This window comes from Tachypleus tridentatus, chromosome 9 (genome assembly GCF_004210375.1).
Source record: "Tachypleus tridentatus isolate NWPU-2018 chromosome 9, ASM421037v1, whole genome shotgun sequence".
Taxonomy (NCBI): Eukaryota; Metazoa; Arthropoda; class Merostomata; order Xiphosura; family Limulidae; genus Tachypleus; species Tachypleus tridentatus.
Window position 1 is genome coordinate 4,629,974 of NC_134833.1, and position 24,327 is coordinate 4,654,300.

The following is a 24,327-nucleotide window of genomic DNA, read 5'->3' on the forward strand; positions in this document are numbered from 1 at the left end:
TTAGAAACCAGTTTAACTATGTTTAATTGTTTTATAAATTTTGTTTATTTGAAGTACAGGTTAGAAACTAGTTTAACTATGTTTATGTTTAATTGTTTTTTATAAATTTTGTTTTTTATTTGAAGTACAGGTTAGAAACCAGTTTACCTATGTTTAATTGTTTTATAAATTTTGTTTTTTGAAGTACAGGTTAGAAACTAGTTTAACTATGTTTAATTGTTTTATAAATTTTGTTTATTTGAATTACAGGTTAGAAACTAGTTTAACTATGTTTAATTGTTTTATAAATTTTGTTTATTTGAAGTACAGATTAGAAACGAGTTTACCTATGTTTAATTGTTTTATAAATTTTGTTTGTTTGAAGTACAGGTTAGAAACTAGTTTAACTATGTTTAATTGTTTTATAAATTTTGTTTATTTGATTTACAGGTTAGAAACTAGTTTAACTATGTTTAATTGTTTTATAAATTTTGTTTATAATTAGAAACGAGATTATTGTTTGAAGTACAGGTTAGAAACTAGTTTAACTATGTTTAATTGTTTTATAAATTTTGTTTATTTGAATTACAGGTTAGAAACTAGTTTAACTACGTTTAATTGTTTTATAAATTTTGTTTATTTGAAGTACAGATTAGAAACGAGTTTACCTATGTTTAATTGTTTTATAAATTTTGTTTGTGTGAATTACAGTTTAGAAACTAGTTTAACTATGTTTAATTGTTTTATAAATTTTGTTTATTTGAAGTACAGATTAGAAACTAGTTTAACTATGTTTAATTGTTTTATAAATTTTGTTTATTTGAATTACAGGTTAGAAACTAGTTTAACTATGTTTAATTGTTTTATAAATTTTGTTTATTTGAAGTACAGGTTAGAAACCAGTTTAACTATGTTTAATTGTTTTATAAATTTTGTTTATTTGAAGTACAGGTTAGAAACCAGTTTACCTATGTTTAATTGTTTTATAAATTTTGTTTATTTGAAGTACAGGTTAGAAACTAGTTTAACTATGTTAATTGTTTTATAAATTTTGTTTAATTCAGTACAGGTTAGAAACTAGTTTAACTATGTTTAATTGTTTTATAAATTTTGTTTGTTTGAAGTACAGGTTAGAAACTAGTTTAACTATGTTTAATTGTTTTATAAACCATTGTTCATAATTATACAAGTTAGAAGCTTGTCTGTTTACGACTTCAGTTACCAATCTGGAGAGGACGTGTAACAAACGTTATTCACTACTCTCATCACACACAAGGAGAAGAGAGAGAGAGCAGCTTAGGTACAAGGAATTATGGGAAACTATTGAGTTGCGATTCTGCACGTGTCAGTCACGAACAGATTTGAAGGACGTCGAGCTCCTCTGAAAGACTGTTTGTAATGTTCTCTGTAATTCCTTCAGTATTCTAGTGTACAGAGAGAGACTAACTTCCATAACTTGCATCGTCCATATAAACAAGGTTCTGGGATTTCAGGAGTACTTCACTGCGGTACGTTCTATCTTGGTGATGTTGGTCTTTGATTAATTGTTTCCAAAAACAGATATTACGAATATTAAGTAATCTTAACTATATGGCCAGAAAACGTAAATTAGAAAAAATAATGGTAAAACATAACTTACGAAGAAGTGTATGAATTGTAAATCCTTGAAAATCTATGTATACAGCTATAAAATTAGATAATAAATAGATGTTTCACGTAAAAATATACACTACGGAATAAGTAACATGGTTTATAAGTGTTAATTATTCAATTGCGAATCATGGTTTATAAGTACTAATTATGCAATGACGTGACATAGCTTATAACTACTAATTATGCAAATGGATAACGTACTTTATAACTACTAATTATACAAGTGTGTAACATACTAAATATACAATTCTGTAACATAGTTTGTAAAAAATAATTATACAATTGTGTGATATAGTTTATTATTACTAATTATACATTTGTTTAGCATGGGATGTAACTACTAGTTATATTATATATTAATATATATATAATTTATAATTTATATTTATTATTTATAATCATATATTAATCAATAGTGTAACATAGTTTATACCAACTAATTAATCAACTGTGTAAAATGGTTTATAATTACTAATTATGCAATTGTGTAACTTAGTTTATAACTACCAATTACACAACTGTATAACATAATTAACTACTAATGATACAATTGTGTAACTTAGTTTATAACTACCAATTACACAACTGTATAACATAATTAACTACTAATGATACAATTGTGTAACATAATTAATTATTAATGATACAATTGGGTATCATAGTTTATAACCACTAATTATACTATTGTGTAACCTAGCTTATATCTACTAATTATTCAATTGCAGAACAAAATTAAGTATTGACAATACAGTTGTGTAACATAGTTTTTAACTATTTATTGTACAATTGTGTTACAAAATTTATAGCTAATAATTACACAATTGTATAAAATGGTTTATAACAACTAATTATACTACTGCGAGAAATACTTTATAAGTAATAATTATGCAATTATGCAACATAATTAATAACTACTAACTATACAATTGTGTAACATGGCTTATTACTACTAATTATACAAATGTGTAACATTGTATATAAGTACTAATTATATTATGATATAGCATAGCTTATAACTACTAATTATACAATTGTATAACATAATTAATTACTATTGATAGAATTATATATCGTTTGTAACTGCTAATTATAGAATTGTATAACATGATTTATAACTACAATTTATACAATCGTGTAAGATGATTTATAACTACTAATTATACAAACTGCTAATTATAGAATTGTGTAACATGATTTATAACTACAATTTATACAGTTGTGTAAGATGATTTATAATTACTAATTTTACAATTGTGTTACATAATTTGTAACTACTAATTCTACAATTGTGTAACATAATTTGTAACTACTAATTTTACAATTGTGTCACATAATTTACAAGTACTCAAGATTCATTGTGAGATTTAGTTCATACAATATACAATCATGTAACATACTTTATAACTTCGTGATACACAATCATGTAACATATCTTATACCTGCGTAATATACAATCATGTAACATACTTTATAACTACGTAATATACAATCATGTAACACACTTTATAACTACTAATTATACAGCCCCCCGCTAGTACAGCGGTAAGTCTACAGCTTGGCAACGCTAAAATCATAGGTTCGATTCCTCTCGGTGGGCTCAGCAGATAGCCCAATGTGGCTTTGCTATAAGAAAACACACAAAAACTAATTATACAAATTTGTTACATAATTTATAAATACTATTTCTATAAATGTGTAACCTAGCTTGTAACTACTAATTATAGAATGGTGTAATATGGGTTATAACTATAATTATAGAGTCGTGTAACATAAATTCTAATTATAAACTTGTCTGACAGGGTTAATTACACCTAATTAAACAGTCGCGTAACCGAAGCAATATATACTAATTACGCAATGGTGTAAGATGATTTTTAATGAGTAATTATACGATTGTGTAACATGTTTATAACTACTAATTATAGAAGTCTTCAACACAGTTTATAATTACTAATTATGCAATAGTGCAACATAGATTATAACTATTAATTACACGATTGTGTAAAATAGTTTATAACTACTAATTATGCAATAGTGCAACATAGATTATAACTATTAATTACACAATTGTGTAAAATAGTTTATAATTACTAATTACACAATTGTGCAACATAATTTATAATTACTAATTATACTCTTGCGTAAACGGGCTATACCTACTAATTATACAATTCTATAATATAGTTTATAACCAACAAGTATTGAATTTTGCAGCATACTTTATATCTACGAAATATACAATTGGGTAAAATAGTTTATAACTACTAATTATAGAATTTTGTAACATAGTTTAGAACCACTAATTATACAGTGGTGCAACATAATTTATAACTACCCATTATACAATTGTGTAAGACAATTAACTACTAATGATAAAATTGTGTAACACAGTAAAAACTACTAATTATACAATTGTACATTATATTGTATGACTACTAATTACACAATTGTGTAACATGTAAATACAGAAAAGGTTGAAGCACTGTTTAGATTGTAGTTTATTAACCAGTATACAGTCTGTAAAATATAGAATAGTTTTACACACTGTTTAGATTGTAGTTCATTAACCAGTGTACAGTCTGTTAAATATAGAATAGTTTTACACACTGTTTAGATTGTAGTTCATTAACCAGTATACAGTCTGTTAAATATAGAATAGTTTTACACACTGTTTAAATTGTAGTTTGCGATCCAGTATTAAGTATGGTAAATACAGAAGAATTTTAAACAGTTTTTATATTGTAGTTTATAAAACACTTATCGTCTCTTAAATACAGATGAGTTTTAAACACCACTTGGATTATACTTTTTGAACAAGTATGTGGTCTGGTAACTGTAGAATATTTCAAACACTGTTTAGATCGTAGTTTATGAACCACTACACAGTATAGTAAATCTAGAAAAGATTTTAACACTATTTAGATTGTACATTATTAAGTATACAGAATGGTAAATATAGAAGAGTTTTAAACACTGTTTAGATTGTAGTTTATGAAGCAGTAATAGTCTCTTCAATATAAATGAGTTTTAAACGTTAATTAGATGGTAATTTTTGAAATAGTAACAGTCGTATAAATATAGATGAGTTTTAAGCTCTACTTAGATTGTAGTTTTTGAACCAGTATGCAGTGTGGTAAATATAGAAGAATTTTATAAACTGTTTAGATCGTACTTAATGAAACAGTACGCAGTGTCGTAAATATAGAAGAGATTTAAACGCTCTTTTATTTGTACTTTATGAACAAGTATATAATCTGGTAAATATATAAGGGTTTTAAACACTGTACAGACTTACGTTATGAATCACAATGCAGTTTAGTAAACATAAAAGAGTTATAAACACTGTTTAAACTGATGTTTATGAATTAGCAAATAGTCTTGTAAATATAGAAGAGTTTTAAACACTATTTAGTTTATAGTTTACGAATTAGTATACAGTATGGTAAATATAGAAGAGTTTTAAACACTATTTAGTTTATAGTTTACGAATTAGTATACAGTATGGTAAATAGAGAAGAGTTTTAAACACTATTTAGATTATAGTTTACGAATTAGTATACAGTATGGTAAATATAGAAGAGTTTTAAACATTATTTAGTTTATAGTTTACGAATTAGTATACAGTATGGTAAATATAGAAGAGTTTTAAACACTATTTAGTTTATAGTTTACGAATAAGTATACAGTATGGTAAATACACAAGAGTTGTGTACTTTTTGGACCAGTATGCATTCTGGTAAATATATTTCGACTTTATACACTGCTTATATTACAGACCATTAACCAGTATTTAGACTGTAAATAGTGAAAAGTGTTAAACACTGTTTAGATCGTTCTTTATTAATAAGTATATAGACTGTTAAACACAGAAGAGATTTAAACACTCTTTAGATTGCAGTTTATGAACCAGTATATAGTTGGGTAAATGTAGAAGAGCTTTAAAAATTGTTTAGATCGTAGTTTATAAACTAGAAAACAGTCTGAAAAGTACAAAAGTGTTTTAAACACGGTTTAGATTGTAGTTTATGAACCAGTATATTAGTTTCTAAATGTAGAGAAATTTTTACACTGTTTACCTCGTAGTTTATGAACCAGTATACATCTAGTAAATATAAAAGCGTTTTCAACACTCATTAGATTCTAGTTTATGAACCAGTATACAGTCTAGTAAATATAGAAAAGTTTAAACACTGTTTATAGTGAAGTTTACAAACCAGTATACACTATGGTAAATACAAAATTGTTTTGAACTCTGTTTATAGTGAAGTTTATAAACCAGTATACACTATGGTAAATACAAAAGTATTTTAAACTCTGTGTGTAGTGAAGTTTATAAACCAGTATACACTATGGTAAATAGAAAAGTATTTTAAACTCTGTTTATAGTGAAGTTTATAAACCAGTTTTCACTATGGTAAATACAAAAGTATTTTAAACTCTGTTTATAGTGAAGTTTATAAACCAGTTTTCACTATGGTAAATACAAAAGTATTTTAAACTCTGTGTGTAGTGAAGTTTATAAACCAGTATACACTATGGTAAATACAAAAGTGTTTTAAACTCTGTTTATAGTGAAGTTTATCAACCGGTATACAGACTTGTATATGCAGAAGAATTTTAAACACTGTTTACATTATTGTCTAAGAACCTAGATACAGTCTGGTAGATATAGAAGAGTTTAAAAAACTGTTTATATTGTTGTTTATGAACCAGTTTACAGTCTAGTAAATATAGAAGACCTTTAAACACTGCTTAGATTCTAGTTTATGAACCAGTATATGGTCTTGTAAATAAAGAAGCCTTTTAAACACTGTTTGATTGTACTTTATGAACCAGTATTCATTCTTGTAAATATATTATGAACTTAAACACTCTTAAGATTATAGTCTATGAGCCAGTGTACACACTGTAAACATAGAAAAGATTTAAACACTGTTTGATTGTACTTTATGAACCAGTATTCATTCTTGTAAATATATACTCTGCAAAAAAAGAAACGCAAAAGGCAAAATATGAGACAAACTGTTAACAAGTATATTCCGGGTAGTTCTGTATGATATGTGTGAAACTTTGCACATTCACTGCTGAACATCCAAAGTCTGCAAAGGCGAAGTCCACGCTCACTAGGTGAAGTTTAACATCACTCAACGTCAATAACGAGTATGCCCCCGTGAGCATCAATAGCTGCTTGGCATCTCCTGCCCATGGAAGCGATGAGATGACGAATAACATCCTGTGGAATGGCTGTCCACTCAGCCTGGAAAGCTGCTGCAAGCTGAGGTAGAGTCTGCGGTTGAGGTTGTCGCAGTCGCAGACGTCGGTCCAACTCGTCCCAAAGATATTCGATGGGGTTTAAATCTGGTAAGCCAGGGAAGAACGTTGATGTTGTGGTGTCTCAAGAAGACAGTGGTGAGTCGAGCTGTGTGAGGACGGGCGTTGTCATGTTGAAAAACGTCGTTGACGTTCACCATGATGGGTTGCACATGGAGCCTAAGAATCTCGTAGACGGTTGCGTACGGTCTGGTCAGAATTCCTACGCAGCCCTGGTATGGTTGAGGCAGTAGACGTTGCAGTGGTGGTCCTATCCCGAAGGTGACGTAACCGGATGCTTCGATCTTGTGCGGGCGTGGTCACACGAGGTCTGCCAGATCGTGCACGGTCACGAGCTGATCCATGTTGTTGGTGACGATTCCATAGCCTTGTGATTTTGCTTGGGTGGACATTCACAGCTCTGGCAACATCTGATCGAGATTCGCCTGCTTCCAAGCGACCAATGGCGTTGTTGCGTTGTGCTTCAGTCAGTCTTGGCGTAACTGTATTGCGTGTCGGTGGCTTAACACTGAGCTATGGAAACCGAGACCCAGTCACTTTTATAGGGATTTTGCACGTGTTGCACTTGCAACAAATTTATTGGACACAAATGCGTTTTGGCGAAAAATCCGATGTTTTCCTCCGTTTTCAAAGTGCACAACTTTTATTGTCATTTTGGTCTGACAATCAGTGCCTTAACACGTATAACATCACATACTCTGAGCTTGTAACGTTATTACATATATTTATCTTTAAAATAACAAAAATATCTCTTTTGCGTTTCTTGTTTTGAAGAGTATATTATGAACTTCAACACTCTTATGATTATAGTCTATGAGTCAGTGTACACACTGTAAACATAGAAAAGATTTAAACACTGTTTTGGTCTTTGTTTATTTACCAGTATACAGTCTATTAAATATCGAAGAGATTAAAAATTACTTTAGTTTGTAGTTTATAAACACGTATATTCTCTGGTAAGTATAGAAGAGTTTTAAACATTCTTTATATTGTAGTTTCTGTTTCAGTATACAGTGTGGTAAATACAAAAGAGTTTCAAACACTGTTTAAATAGTAGTTTATGAACCCGGATACAGTCTAGTAAATGAAGAAGAGTTTTAAACAGTGTTTAGATTGTAGTTTTCGAATAAGTTTACAGTCTGCAAAATTCAGAAGAATTTTAAACCTTGTTTGTACTGTAGTTTATGAACCACTACACAATTTGGTAAATCTGGAAGAGATTTAAACACTGTTTAGATTGTAGTTTATTAACAGTATACAGGCTTGTAAATATAGAAGAGTTAAACACTCTTTAGATTGTAATTTATGAACATGGAGACAGTCTGGCATATACAGAAGTGTTTTAAACACTGTTTGAATTCTAGTGTATGAACCAGAATACAGTCTACTAAATGTAGAAACTTTTAAAACACTGGTATGAATGTAGTTTATGAACCTCTACACAATCTGGTATACCAATATACAGCCTAATAAATGAAGAAGAGGTTAAACATTCTTTAGATTGTGGATTATGGTCCAAAATACTTTCTGTAAATATAGAAGAGTCTTATACACTGTTTAGATTGTAGTTTACGAACCTGTATACAGACTGGTAAATACAGATGAGTTTTAAACATTTTTCAGTTTGTACTTTACGAACCAGTTTACAGTTTGTTAAATATAAAAGAGTTTTAAAAACTGTACAGATTGTGGTTTTTGAACCAGTATACTGTTTAGTAATTATAGAGTTTTTTAAACACACTTTACATTGCAGTTGCTTAACCTGTATACAGTCTGGCAAATATACAAGAGTTTTAAACACTCTTTAGATTGAAGTTCATGAACATGTGTACAATCTCGTAAATATAGAAGAGTTTAAAACATTATTTAGATAGTAGTTTATGAACTAATATACAATCTTGTAAATATAGAAGTGTTTAAACATTGTTTAGATTGTAGTTTGTGCAACCGGATACAGTCTGGTTGGTACAGAAGAGCTCAAAAGACTGTTCAGATTGCAGTTGATGAACCAGTTCACAGTTTAGTAAATATAGAAGCGTTCTAAACACAAGCTAAGATGTAGTTTATGAAGCGGTATAAAGTTTAATAAATATACAAGATTTCTGAACATTTTTTTGATTATAGTTTATGAACCAGAATACATTGGGGTAAATATAGAGAGTTTAAACCCTGTTTAGATTGTAGTTTATGAACGATTTTACAGTCTGGTGAAAATAAAAATGTTTTAAACACTGTTTAAACACTGTTTAAAACATTGTAGTTTGTGAACCAGTATCCTGTCTGGTAAATATAGAGACCTTTTAAACGCAGTTTAGATTGCAATTTTGATCCGGCATACAGTCTCGTAAATATAGAAAAGTTTTATCCACTGTCAAAATTGTAGTTTTAACATTGAGCATACAGCCTGGTAAATACAAAAGTGTTTTAAACACTGTTTAGATTGTAGTTTATAAACCAGTACACATTCTAGTAAATACAGAAGCGTTTTAAACACCACTTTTTATATAATAGTTTATTAATAAGTATAAAGTCTGGAAAATATAGAGTAGTTTTAAACACTGTTTACCAGACTGTATTCTGGTTTATAAACAACAATCTAATGTAGATGAAATTTGAATGTAACTAATGTAAAGTGTTATTATTTTTAACGTTTTTTTATTAGATACCAAAGGATGGTGTTGATAGCAGTAGATGTATCATATTCTTGTCTCCTTTCTATCACCTTCGCCTTACTTTGGGCAAATGGTAAGAATGAGTTTTCATAAACAACGCTCTGAAATTTGTTTTCTGATTAAATTATTTTAACAATTTCTCTCTTCATCCCTATGGCCATGTTAATAATCATAATCGTTGTTTCACTTGCTACTCTTCAAGTGACTATTGTAAATTTGATTTCTGATTATATTATTTTAACAATTTCTCTTTTCATCCCTATGGCCATGTTAATAATCATAATCGTTGTTTCACTTGCAACTCTTCAAGTGACTATTTTAAATTTGGTTTCTGATTATATTATTTTAACAATTTCTCTCTTCATCCCTATGGCCATGTTAATAATCATAATCGTTGTTTCACTTGCTACTCTTCAAGTGACCATTGTAAATTTGATTTCTGATTATATTATTTTAACAATTTCTCTCTTCATCCCTATGGCCATGTTAATAATCATAATCGTTGTTTCACTTGCAACTCTTCAAGTGACTATTTTCTTTGAATGATATCATATATTCTTCTGTGATTATATCCTTTAGTTCTACGAATGCAGTTTTCGTATTTCAACACTAAGAAAATTTTATTTCGTTGTATAAATTTCGGTTCTACACCAGTGACATAATATGGTTTCACTATGACACTTTTTATTTCTCACCAGTAAGATAATTTAGTTTCATTAACACATTTTACATTTCTCACTAGTCAGATAATTTGATATCGCTATAGCAGTTTTCGTTTTTACCAGTAAAATAATTAGGTTTGAATATAACAGTTTCTTTTCTTCAGAAGTAATATCATTTGGATACACTATAACACTTAGGGCTGCTCACCAGTAAGATAATTTAGTTTCACTGTAACATTTTTTGTTTCTCACAAATAATTTGGTTTCAATACAACAGTTTTCGTTATTCACCAGTACGATAATTTGGTTTCACAATAACAGTTTTAGTTATTCACTATCAAGATAATCTGGTTTCATTTTAACAGTTTCATTCTTCACAAATAAAATAACTTTGTTTCAGTATAACAGTTTTTGTTTCTCTTTACTAAGAAAATTTGGTTTCATTAAAACGGTTTACGTTCCTCACAAGTAAGATAATTTGGTTTCTATATCACAGTTTACGTTTCTCACCAGTAAGATAATTTGTTTCACTATAACAGTTTACGTTCTTCACAAATAAGATCGTTTGGTTTCAGTATAACAGTTTACGTTACTCACCAGTAAGATAATTTGTTTCACTATAACAGTTTACGTTCTTCACAAATAAGATCGTTTGGTTTCAGTATAACAGTTTACGTTACTCACCAGTAAGATAATTCAGTTTCACTATGACAGTTTACGTTCTTCACTAATAAGATGATTTGGTTTCAGTATAACAGTTTTCGTTACTCACTAGTAAGATAATTCAGTTTCACTATGACAGATTACGTTCTTCACCAATAAGATGATTTAGTTTCCGTATAACTGTTTTCGTTACTCACCAGTAAGATAATTAAGTTTCACTATGACAGTTTACGTTCTTCACTAATAAGATGATTTGGTTTCAGTATAACAGTTTTCGTTTCTCACCAGTAAGATAATTCAGTTTCACTATGACAGTTTACGTTCTTCACTAATGAGATCATTTGGTTTCACTGTAACTTTTTACAATATTCTTCAGTTAACCAAGTTCTCGCTGATGAACAAGAATATCGTCTCACTCGATATCTTATGTCAAATTATGACTTGGCCGTCCGTCCTTCCCATAATGCTTCACTTCCTCTCCGTATAACCTTTGACCTCTCTCTTCATCAAGTGATTGATGTGGTAAGTTATTTACTGGAATCTTAACATCTGGCAACAATCGAGTTCCGTTTATCACAGCGAACTTCTCTAACTGCCCGTCCAAACAGGTCACCTGTAAAAATGAATGTCTGAAAACACACGTGTTAAATTTTACATTTCCCATGATACAATTGATTGATTTCTGTATAGCGTTTAAATATTTAGTGAATTATTTTATCTGAAGAACTCACATAATCGCTATTAGAATTTCAAACATGTAAGTATGTATTTTTACACATAACAATATTAGGGTAGAATATTTTTTCCATTATGTTGATTTTATACAGGAGCATTTCAGTACAAGTCTCATTATACTGATTTCATGTACGAGTATTTAAAAACATTACATTACAATGATTTTAGATTGGAGTATTATAGAACACGTTATATTACGGTGGTTTTAGGTAGGTGTATTATGGAACACGTTGCATTTTAGTGATTTTAGGTAGGTGTACTTTGGTATGAGAAATTTAATAACAATATTAACACACGTATAGGAGTATCTCCAGTTTCTTCAAAAATCTATTATAAAATTGAATTGTATGTATTTCTATATAATCTATATTCATATTATCACATTGAAATAGTAGTCCCCTTTCTTCCTTAAATTATTCCCCACCGTTCACTCACTGTGTTAGGTTCAGAGTTACTATTTGTTAAATATTGTTTCCTAGGATGAGAGAAGACACATACTTACTACAAGCTGCTGGATAACACAGGTAAGCTTTAACTTTATTTCTTAAAATTAACACTTGTCTAATGATGAGGATAAAAATTTATTAAAGTAAGCTTAACTTGAGTCGTATTGATGTCTTTTTTTAATATTTATGAAAAAAAAAACGTTTTCTTTCTTCAGCCTTTTAAACCTAAAACAAATTAAAATTTTAATCATTCAAAGGAAATTTCATAATAAAGAAACCACATTTCTGGAAATAAAAGTTTCGAGAAAAGACAGTAAAGACGGATCTTCTAAACAATTGCGAAAACTTTATTATAAAAGCACGATGTTTCTACTTAATTTTGTACCTAAAGATGACAAAAGCTTTTCAAAGTATCTTACGTTATACAAAAGCTACTTCATCAACAATACAACACAACTACTAACAATTTACTTCTAATTCTTTCTCTCTTCCAAATATAATAAAATGGTCAATTTAAATATTTCTAAAGAGGACCAAACAAAGATGCTTCAATTGATGACAACAAACTTTCTAAGTAATCTAAGATATTTAGTGTAAACCGTAGGATATCTAAATATTCTAATTTTAAGTAGGTAACAATATTTTATATACAGTTTCAAAAGTAGGTAACAATATTTTATACACGGTCTAACAAGTAGGTAACAATTTATTATATACACTCTAACAGGTAGATAACAATATTTTATATAAACTTTAACAAGTAGGTAACACTATTTTATACACAGTCTACCAATAGATAACAATTTATTTTACACGTCCTAACAAGTAGGTAACCATTTATTATATACACTCTAACAGGTAGATAACAATGTTTTATAAACGTTGTCTAACAAGTAGATAACAATATTTTATGCACAGTCTAAGAAGTAGATAACAATATTTTATACACGGTCTAACAAGTAGGTAACAAGTTATTATATACACTCTAACAGGTGGATAACAATATTTTATAAACGCTGTCTAACAATAGATAACAATTTATTATATACACTCGAACAAGTTCTTAACAATATTTTATACACAATATTTAACAAGTAGAAAACAATATTTTATATACATTCTAACACGTAGAAAACAATATTTTATATAAGCTTTAACAAGTAGATAACAATATTTTATATACATTGTAACAAGTAAATAACAATATTGTATATGCATTCCAACAATTAGGGACGACATGGCCAGGTGCGTTAAGGTGTTGGATTCATAATCTGAGAATCGAGGGTTCGAATCGCCGTCGCTCGATCCATTCATCCGTGGGGGCGTTATATTGTAATGGTGAATCCCACTATTCGTTGGTAAAACAGTAGCCAAAAAGTTGGTGGTGGGTGCTGATGACTAGCTGCCTTCCCTCTAGTTTTTCACTGCTAAATTAGGGATGGCTAGCACAGATAGCCCTGGAGTAGCTTTGAGCGAAATTCAAAAACAAAAACAAACTAACTTGTAGATAACAATATTTTATATACTCTCTAAGAGGTAGATAACTATTTTATATACACTCTAAGAGGTAGATAACAATATTTTATGTACAGTGTCTGAGAAGAGCATAACAATAATTTCCATACACTCTAACAAGTTTATAAAAATATTTTATATTCGCTCTAACAAATAGACAGCATTAGTTTACATACACTCTAACAAGTTTATAAAAATATTTTATATTCGCTCTAACAAATAGACAGCATTAGTTTACATACACTCTAACAAATAGACAGCATTAGTTTACATACACTCTAACAAATAGACAGCATTATTTTACATACACTCTAAAGAGTAACTAACAATATTTTATAAACACTCTAACAAATAGACAACAATATTTTACATACACTCTAACAAGAAGACAACAATATTGTATATACACTAACAAATAGACAACAATATTTTACATACACTCTAAAGAGTAACTAACAATATTTTATAAACACTCTCACAAGTAGATGAAAACATTTTGTATGCATGCTAACAACTACATACCAATATTATATATACCCTCTGACAAGTAGAGAAAAAAAATTTATATACACTCTAAAAAGTAGATAACAATACCTTATATACACCCTAACAAATAGATAACAATATTTTGTATGTAGTCTAACAAGCATATTTTACATATGCTGTCTAACTACTAGAAAACAATATTTTGTATGCAGTGTGTAACAAGATGATAACAATATATAATATACAGTGTGTTTCAAGTTGATAACAGTATTTTATATCCAATGTCTAACAAGAAGATAACAATACTTTATACATTGTCTAACAAATAGGTAACAATAATTTATGTACACTATGATAAATAGATAATAATATTTTAAATACTCTGAGTAACATGTAGTTAACAATATTTTATATGCAGTCAGAGAAATAGCACACCATATTTTATGTATTGCTTGACAAGTACATAACAATATTTTATACCCAGTGTTTAACAAGTAGATAAAAATATTTCACATGCATTATAACAACCACATAACAGTATTTTATGTACAGCGTCTAACAAGTAGATGACAGTATTACATATACTACGTCTAACAAGTAGATAACAATATTTTCTATACAGTATCTAACAAGTAAACAACAATATTTTACATACAGAGTCTCAAAGGTAGATAACAATATGCTATATATGGAGTCTAAAAGGTAGATAACAATATTTTATATACACCCAAAGAAGTAGATAACAATAAGTTATATACAGTCCAACAAATAGATAAGAATAATTTATACACAGTCTAGCAAATAGATAACAATATTTTACATACACTCTAAGAAGTAAATAACCATATTTTATATACAGTCTAAGAAATATATAACAATATTGTACATACAGTATCTAACAAGTGGATAACAATATTGTATATACAGTATCTAACAAGTGGATAATAATATTGTATATACAGTATCTAACAAGTGGATAACAATATTGTATATACAGTATTTAACAAGAGGATAACATTATTGTATATACAGTATCTAACAAGTGGATAACAATATTGTAATACAGTATCTAACAAGTGGATAACAATATTGTATATTCACTGTAAAAAATACATAACTTTATTTTATACACACTCTAACAAGAAAATAACAATATTTTATATACAGTGTGTTAAAAAGTTGTTAATATATTGTACACACTGTCTAACAATTACATAACAATATTTGATACACACCATCTAACAAGTAGATAACTATATTCTATATACTCTTTCTATCAAGTTGATTACAAAACTGGGTGTTTACACAGTGTCTAAGAAGTTAATAACTATTTTACATGCAGTGTCTAACAACTAGATAACAATACTTTATATACACTCTAACAAATAGATAACATTATTTTACAAACACTCTAACTAGTAGATAACAATATTTTATATACACTATAAGAAGCCGAAACTAGTCTAACAAATATGTAACAATATTTTACATACACTGTAACAAGTAGCTATCAGTATTTGAAACACAATCTAACAAACAGGAACAATTTTTTATATATAGTGACTGAAAAGTATGTAACAATATTTTATATACACTCTTAGGAGAGCTAAGAATATTTTATATAGAGTGTAATACACGTAGATAAAAATATTTTATGTACTCTCTTTTCAAGTCTGAGAGTGTCTAAGAATAAGATAACAATATTTCGTATTCTGTGAAGACATAAGCAATCTTTACTTATTTTCTTTTTTCTATTCATAAACAAAACACAAAATGAATCAAGTAACTTATGAGATACCTAAAAATATAACTACATATAACAAAACACAAATGCTTTCCCAAAAATAGATAGATATGGACAACAATTACCACCTATATTATATTATTACATATATGGTTGTTGTACAAATGAAGAGATTACTCACAATGACAACATATGACATATTTTCTGGTTCTAGAAATGGACAGATTACTACCTGAGATGGAACGTTTCTGATTTTAATGGTATTCCAGTTGTTCGGATTCCAGCAAGTCAAGTTTGGAGACCAGATATCTCACTATATAACAAGTAAGAAAAAATATTATCTTGCACTGTTAATGTATACATCTATCTAACAGTTTATGTTTGTAGTTCTCTAGGTTGATTTCCTTCTTCTTGTAATGTTTACAGGTACCTAACGGTTGGTGTCAGTAGATCTCTGTGTTAGTTTGCTCCTTATCTAATGTATATATAACTCTAACAGTTTATGTTTGTAGTTCTCTAGGTTGATTTCCTTCTTCTTGTAATGTTTACAGGTACCTAACGGTTGGTGTCAGTAGATCTCTGTGTTAGTTTGCTCCTTATCTAATGTATATATAACTCTAACAGTTTATGTTTGTAGTTCTCTAGGTTGATTTCCTTCTTCTTGTAATGTTTACAGGTACCTAACGGTTGGTGTCAGTAGATCTCTGTGTTAGTTTGCTCCTTATCTAATGTATATATAACTCTAACAGTTTATGTTTGTAGTTCTCTAGGTTGATTTCCTTCTTCTTGTAATGTATAGATGTATCGAACAGTTTATGTTTGTATTTCTCTGTGTTGGTTTACTTCTTCTGGTAATGTATCTAACAGTTTATGTTTGTAGTCCTTTGTGTTGGTTTACTTCTTCTTGTAATGTATAGATGTATCGAACAGTTTATGTTTGTATTTCTCTGTGTTGGTTTACTTCTTCTGGTAATGTATCTAACAGTTTATGTTTGTAGTCCTTTGTGTTGGTTTACTTCTTCTTGTAATGTATAGATGTATCTAACAGTTTATGTTTCTATTCATCTGTGTTGGTTTACTTCTTCTTGTAATGTATCTAACAGATTATGTTTGTATTCCTCTGTGTTAGTTTACTTCTTTTTGTAATGTATCTAACAGTTTATGTTTGTATTCCTCTGTGTTGGTTTACTTCTTCTTGTAATGTATCTAACAGTTTATGTTTGTATTCCTCTGTGTTGGTTTACTTCTTCTGGTAATGTATAGATGTATCTAACAGTTTATGTTTGTATTCATCTGTGTTAGTTTATGTCTTCTTGTAATGTATCTAACAGTTTATGTTTGTATTCATCTTTGTTGGTTTACTTCTTCTTGTAATGTATCTAGCAGTTTATGTTTGTATTCATCTGTGTTAGTTTACTTCTTCTTGTAATGTGTCTAACAGTTTATGTTTGTCTTCATCTGTGTTGGTTTTCTTCTTCTTGTAATGTATCTAACAGTTTATGTTTGTATTCCTCTGTGTTGGTTTACTTTTTCTGGTAATGTATCTAACAGTTTATGTTTGTATTCCTCTGTGTTGGTTTACTTCTTGTAATGTATAGATGTATCTAACAGTTTATGTTTGTATTCATCTGTGTTAGTTTACTTCTTCTTGTAATGTATCTAACAGTTTATGTTTGTATTCATCTGTGTTGGTTTACTTCTTCTTGTAATGTGTCTAACAGTTTATGTTTGTATTCCTCTGTGTTGGTTTACTTCTTCTTGTAATGTATCTAACAGTTTATGTTTGTATTCCTCTGTGTTGGTTTACTTCTTCTGGTAATGTATAGATGTATCTAACAGTTTATGTTTGTATTCATCTGTGTTAGTTTATGTCTTCTTGTAATGTATCTAACAGTTTATGTTTGTATTCATCTTTGTTGGTTTACTTCTTCTTGTAATGTATCTAGCAGTTTATGTTTGTATTCATCTGTGTTAGTTTACTTCTTCTTGTAATGTGTCTAACAGTTTATGTTTGTCTTCATCTGTGTTGGTTTTCTTCTTCTTGTAATGTATCTAACAGTTTATGTTTGTATTCCTCTGTGTTGGTTTACTTTTTCTGGTAATGTATCTAACAGTTTATGTTTGTATTCCTCTGTGTTGGTTTACTTCTTGTAATGTATAGATGTATCTAACAGTTTATGTTTGTATTCATCTGTGTTAGTTTACTTCTTCTTGTAATGTATCTAACAGTTTATGTTTGTATTCATCTGTGTTGGTTTACTTCTTCTTGTAATGTGTCTAACAGTTTATGTTTGTAGTTCTCTAGGTTGATTTCCTTCTTCTTGTAATGTATAGATGTATCGAACAGTTTATGTTTGTATTTCTCTGTGTTGGTTTACTTCTTCTGGTAATGTATCTAACAGTTTATGTTTGTAGTCCTTTGTGTTGGTTTACTTCTTCTTGTAATGTATAGATGTATCGAACAGTTTATGTTTGTATTTCTCTGTGTTGGTTTACTTCTTCTGGTAATGTATCTAACAGTTTATGTTTGTAGTCCTTTGTGTTGGTTTACTTCTTCTTGTAATGTATAGATGTATCTAACAGTTTATGTTTCTATTCATCTGTGTTGGTTTACTTCTTCTTGTAATGTATCTAACAGATTATGTTTGTATTCCTCTGTGTTAGTTTACTTCTTTTTGTAATGTATCTAACAGTTTATGTTTGTATTCCTCTGTGTTGGTTTACTTCTTCTTGTAATGTATCTAACAGTTTATGTTTGTATTCCTCTGTGTTGGTTTACTTCTTCTGGTAATGTATAGATGTATCTAACAGTTTATGTTTGTATTCATCTGTGTTAGTTTATGTCTTCTTGTAATGTATCTAACAGTTTATGTTTGTATTCATCTTTGTTGGTTTACTTCTTCTTGTAATGTATCTAGCAGTTTATGTTTGTATTCATCTGTGTTAGTTTACTTCTTCTTGTAATGTGTCTAACAGTTTATGTTTGTCTTCATCTGTGTTGGTTTTCTTCTTCTTGTAATGTATCTAACAGTTTATGTTTGTATTCCTCTGTGTTGGTTTACTTCTTCTGGTAATGTATCTAACAGTTTATGTTTGTATTCCTCTGTGTTGGTTTACTTCTTGTAATGTATAGATGTATCTAACAGTTTATGTTTGTATTCATCTGTGTTAGTTTACTTCTTCTTGTAATGTATCTAACAGTTTATGTTTGTATTCATCTGTGTTGGTTTACTTCTTCTTGTAATGTGTCTAACAGTTTATGTTTGTATTCCTCTGTGTTGGTTTACTTCTTCTTGTAATGTATCTAACAGTTTATGTTTGTATTCCTCTGTGTTGGTTTACTTCTTCTGGTAATGTATAGATGTATCTAACAGTTTATGTTTGTATTCATCTGTGTTAGTTTATGTCTTCTTGTAATGTATCTAACAGTTTATGTTTGTATTCATCTTTGTTGGTTTACTTCTTCTTGTAATGTATCTAGCAGTTTATGTTTGTATTCATCTGTGTTAGTTTACTTCTTCTTGTAATGTGTCTAACAGTTTATGTTTGTCTTCATCTGTGTTGGTTTTCTTCTTCTTGTAATGTATCTAACAGTTTATGTTTGTATTCCTCTGTGTTGGTTTACTTTTTCTGGTAATGTATCTAACAGTTTATGTTTGTATTCCTCTGTGTTGGTTTACTTCTTGTAATGTATAGATGTATCTAACAGTTTATGTTTGTATTCATCTGTGTTAGTTTACTTCTTCTTGTAATGTATCTAACAGTTTATGTTTGTATTCATCTGTGTTGGTTTACTTCTTCTTGTAATGTATCTAACAGTTTATGTTTGTATTCCTCTGTGTTGGTTTACTTCTTCTTGTAATGTATCTAACAGTTTATGTTTGTATTCCTCTGTGTTGGTTTACTTCTTCTTGTAATGTATGTATGTATTTGACAATTTATGTTAATAGTCCTCTGTGGGTGTATACTTTTTTGTTAAATCAATACACTTAGCTAAAAGTTTACTCCGTTTTTCCCTTATTCTTTGCCTCTATGATATACCGGTTTGTATTTATATTCACCGATTTATTCACCGATTCTAGTGCAGGTTTCTATCAGCATGCTGATGGTGATACAACTAACGTCATTGTACGACATACGGGTGATGTCACGTGGCGTGCTAGAGCTGTGTTACGGAGTTCTTGTCCTATGGACATGAAGTATTTTCCATTCGATGTTCAAACATGTTCTCTGAAGTTTGCTTCCAGAAGCTACGACGGATTGCAGGTAGGTACCCCTGACGTATTAACCTCCACTCTATCTGTGGACACATAAGTCTTCCTGTTCAGTTCTTTAGTGATACTCATGAAAATCGTACAGCATAAGAATAAATTTCACATTTTATATCCTTAGAATATGTTACTTTTCAGAAGCAGAACTTTGTGTGTCTTATTCCATTCATCAAACTGACATCTATGGTGATGCTGTTTTAACCTCCGCTCTCATCTTTATTGTAGCAAACTTCTTTGATTAACAGCGAGGTTAATCCTAGTTCAATCAACCTAGTAACCTTGCCTTGTGAATGGACATCTAGCTCCCAAACCATATGTAATCAATCCTTATGACAACAACTCATTACACTGCTTATAGGAACTTGTAAATCATATGAACAAATAGGGTTCTTCTATTGCTGGTTTCATAAAGTGTATGGACAAATAATACAGTGACAAGGACACTGTTCAAGAAAGATTTTCGGTTATATATAATTAGTCAATTCCTTAGACCTAAATAACTTGGGATCCTTTCAGAACTTAACGGAGTTTTATTATATAACCGAAACTTTAATACAAGTCCGCAATTGATTCATGGGCTATCTCAGGGTTTTAACAACTGGTTTGTGATATGTTAGATATAACGATATATTCACGAGTTATCGCCAAGATATGTTTTCTTTTAACAGTAACAAATGATTTGAGCCAATATTGGTTAAGGAAACTAAACCAAGTTAGCTAACTACTACAATATACTTGAAGTAGGGAAAGAGATATTGTACTAAACAACAAAATGTGAACCATAGTTAGCTAAGTGATTAACGTTATTAAATTATCGAGCACAGGCTAGCATATATAAACAATATATTTAAACCAGGTTGGGCTAACATAAGTAAAGAACAGTGGTTTGAAGAAAGGTAAAATAACAGTAATTCAAAGTTAAGTTCTTCTTTTCAAGTGACTCAAGCTATTGAATAACGTGACAATTTCTCCCGAGATGCTTCTCTATTGCAGATCATATAGTTGATCTACTGGGAAATGGCAGGATGAAACATAATGTTGCTGAAGGCACGACTCGAACAAGCAGGAAATCTCTCTAACCCCTAACAGATTATATTATTTTTTGTTGCTTTCCAAGTAATGACAAATATGGAAACTGCACACAAGTTACTCTTTGAACTGGAACTTGATATGAAACATTAAAAACGTTAATACACCTCGTTTCGCAAGAAAACAATATCATATATATTACAATGAAGTGAGAACAATATTTTATATTTGTTTTACTCCAGCTGCTATTAAACTTCAAACCTTAATAACCAAAGTTATACTTTCAATTTTTGTTTGCCTTGCCTAGAAATCTCTCCCACAACTTCGTTTATCAGTCAACTAACTTCCCATAACAGTTCATTCAACAGTCGACTGGAACTCCTGTCTTCATTAAAAACGTTATTATTTTAAGGAATGTTTGGTTGCTCATAAATTATATCATTCTTTGATGATAATATCAACATAAGATAATCTCATGGTGATGTTTATATCAATACAAGATAATCTCATGGTGATTTTTATATCAATAGATTCTTTTGCTATTTTTATTCTTGTTTTTCTGAAATCCTTAAAGACCAAACAAAACCTTTTAAAAGAGGTTTCTTTGCCTTAACTGTACATTCTCCACGTTTTTGAGCTTGATAACGAAAGTCGAAAAATGTTTGTTTGTTTATTGGTAAAGTGATAATACGGGTCTGGCCCATTTCTATAGAATATTGTGCATCTGGTTTTTAAAAAGAAATGCTTTATTACGTGCAGATAGAACTAATTAAAGAAGCAGGCCAATCAGAGTTGAACGAGTACCAAGAAAATGGAGATTTTGAGTTGAGTGACTTTTCAGCAACATCAACTGTTTTCCAGTATTCCTGTTGTGAAGAGTTTTACCTCGAGATCAGTTACAGACTGGAGCTGCGCCGACGGCCGCTATACTATGTGTTTAACCTCATCCTGCCTTGTCTCCTAATGAACTCGCTGGCCCTGGTCACTTTCTGCATGCCTTGTGAGTCTGGAGAGAAGGTTACCTTTAGCACGTGCATATTTCTAACACTTATTCTCTTCTTTGTTTTGGTCAGAGACATCTTACCGCCGTCTCACAAAACCCCTCTAATCAGTAAGTACGGAAATATATTCTCCTTTTAGCTGAGATAACTCATAGACCTTCTGTAATCAGAAAGTTCAGAAACAAAACACACTTTTTCTTTAGCTGTGTTAACTCACAGACCTTCTCTAATTAGAACGTTCAGAAATATTTTTTTTTTTATCTTTAGGTTTTTGTAAACTAGTTTTATCCGTAATTGTTCCATATCATTTCTTGTTTCTTCTGTAATTGTATCAAAAAAATATTAAACGTTTTGTTTGTGTAACTTTATTTTCAGTGTTAACACTAAACATTTCGTTCCTGTAACTGTTTCGGTAGTGTTAACATTAAACATTTCGTTCCTGTAACTCTATCGTTAGTGTTAACATTAAACATTTCGTTCCTGTAACTGTATCGGTAGTGTTAACATTAAACATTTCGTTCCTGTAACTGTATCGTTTGTGTTAACACTAAACATTTCGTTCCTGTAACTGTATCGGTAGTGTTAACATTAAACATTTCGTTCCTGTAACTGTATCGGTAGTGTTAACATTAAACATTTCGTTCCTGTAACTGTCTAAACAATCTATTAAGGAACAGTTAGACGCCACGTTTCTGTACTTTATACCAAATGTTAACACTACACGTTACTTTCAGGTTTGCACTACGTTATCACTATATGCCTGGTTGCGTACTTTCTACCAAATGTTAACACTACACGTTACTTTCAGGTTTGCACTACGTTATCACTATATGCCTGGTTGCGTACTTTCTACCAAATGTTAACACTACACGTTACTTTCAGGTTTGCACTACGTTATCACTATATGCCTGGTTGCCTCCACCACCGTTTTTACTGTCTTTTCATTGAATGTCCACCACCAAGGTCGTTTTGATAAGGAAGTTCCACAGTGTCTTCGTAATGTAATGTTGGGATCTCTTGCCAAGTTCACGTGCTGCAAGTGTTCCTCTGACAGTGAATCTAATCATGAGGCAAGCTGTTTGTATACATTTATATATAAACACTTCTTATACGCTGTACGTACATAAACCTCAGGCGATTCTGAATATATGTTAGTTTGTGTTACTCTCGAACGCTTGTGGTTTCAAAACTTATTCTGAGAAAGTTCAGGATAGACTTTAACTCTTCATTTACACTTTCGCGCCTTTCTAATAAACAGAGAACAATTTTCATATTACACATTCTATGAAGGTTAACAAAATATCTGGTTCTATGTTTCATTGATGTACAGTGTGTATTGACACTTTACCTAACAAATCAGGTATAACGGACATCATATTTTTTTTACTTCTGTTAGAATCAAAGTGATGACGAGAAATCCAACGTTGAGCATCTGTCAGTAAACGAAGACAACAAACTTTGGTTTGGACGTATAGAACAGTACAAGTTCTCGCCTCGACTTCGACAGCGCAAGGAAACGAAAGAAATGTCTGGAAACATCGATTTTTTCGAAGACGAACATAATAAGCAGCATCTAAAGATATTAAGTAAAATCCATGAAAGCGTCAAAAGGAACGATATGCGGATGTGCGAAAAGAAAAGAAGAGAAAACAACAAGAGTGAGTGGCACCAGGTGTCACTAGTGTGCGATAGGCTGTGGCTCGTGCTGTTCCTTATAGCGTCAGCTGTGGGCACTTTACTAATACTGCTGTCTTCTCCGTATGTCCCTTAAAAACTTATTTTTTCCTATAAACTCTTATTTTGTGAGCAAATAGAAAATGTATAATAAAACATCCTTTCTTTCTTACTTCTTCCCAAAGATTTTGTATAATAATACATCCTTTCTTTCTTACTTCTTCCCAGAAATTTTGTATAATAATACATCCTTTCTTTCTTACCTCTTCCCAAAGATTTTGTATAATAATACATCCTTTCTTTCTTACTTCTTCCCAAAGATTTTGTATAATAATACATCCTTTCTTTCTTACTTCTTCCCAAAGATTTTGTATAATAATACATCCTTTCTTTCTTACTTCTTCCCAAAGATTTTGTATAATAATACATCCTTCTTTTTCTTACTTCTTCCCAAAGATTTTGTATA

General features: G+C 30.0%; 1 protein-coding gene across 3 annotated transcripts; it reads left to right on the forward strand.

Moving 5' to 3' along the window:
* Positions 1–1,211: 1,211 nt before the first annotated feature.
* Positions 1,212–24,271, forward strand: LOC143227018 (neuronal acetylcholine receptor subunit alpha-3-like). Of its 3 annotated transcripts, XM_076458562.1 has the most exons (9): positions 1,212–1,487; positions 9,626–9,708; positions 11,337–11,482; positions 12,175–12,219; positions 16,101–16,210; positions 19,969–20,152; positions 21,946–22,297; positions 23,070–23,257; positions 23,584–24,271. In XM_076458562.1, exons 2-9 carry the CDS (start codon positions 9,636–9,638, stop codon positions 23,956–23,958), a joined length of 1,473 nt encoding a protein of 490 aa, XP_076314677.1. In that variant the 5' UTR covers positions 1,212–1,487; positions 9,626–9,635; the 3' UTR covers positions 23,959–24,271. The 3 variants fall into 3 exon arrangements, with proteins under 3 accessions (XP_076314677.1, XP_076314678.1, XP_076314679.1); XM_076458563.1 differs by lacking the exon at positions 11,337–11,482; XM_076458564.1 differs by lacking the exon at positions 23,070–23,257 and having other exon boundaries at positions 23,584–23,726.
* Positions 24,272–24,327: the final 56 nt, after the last annotated feature.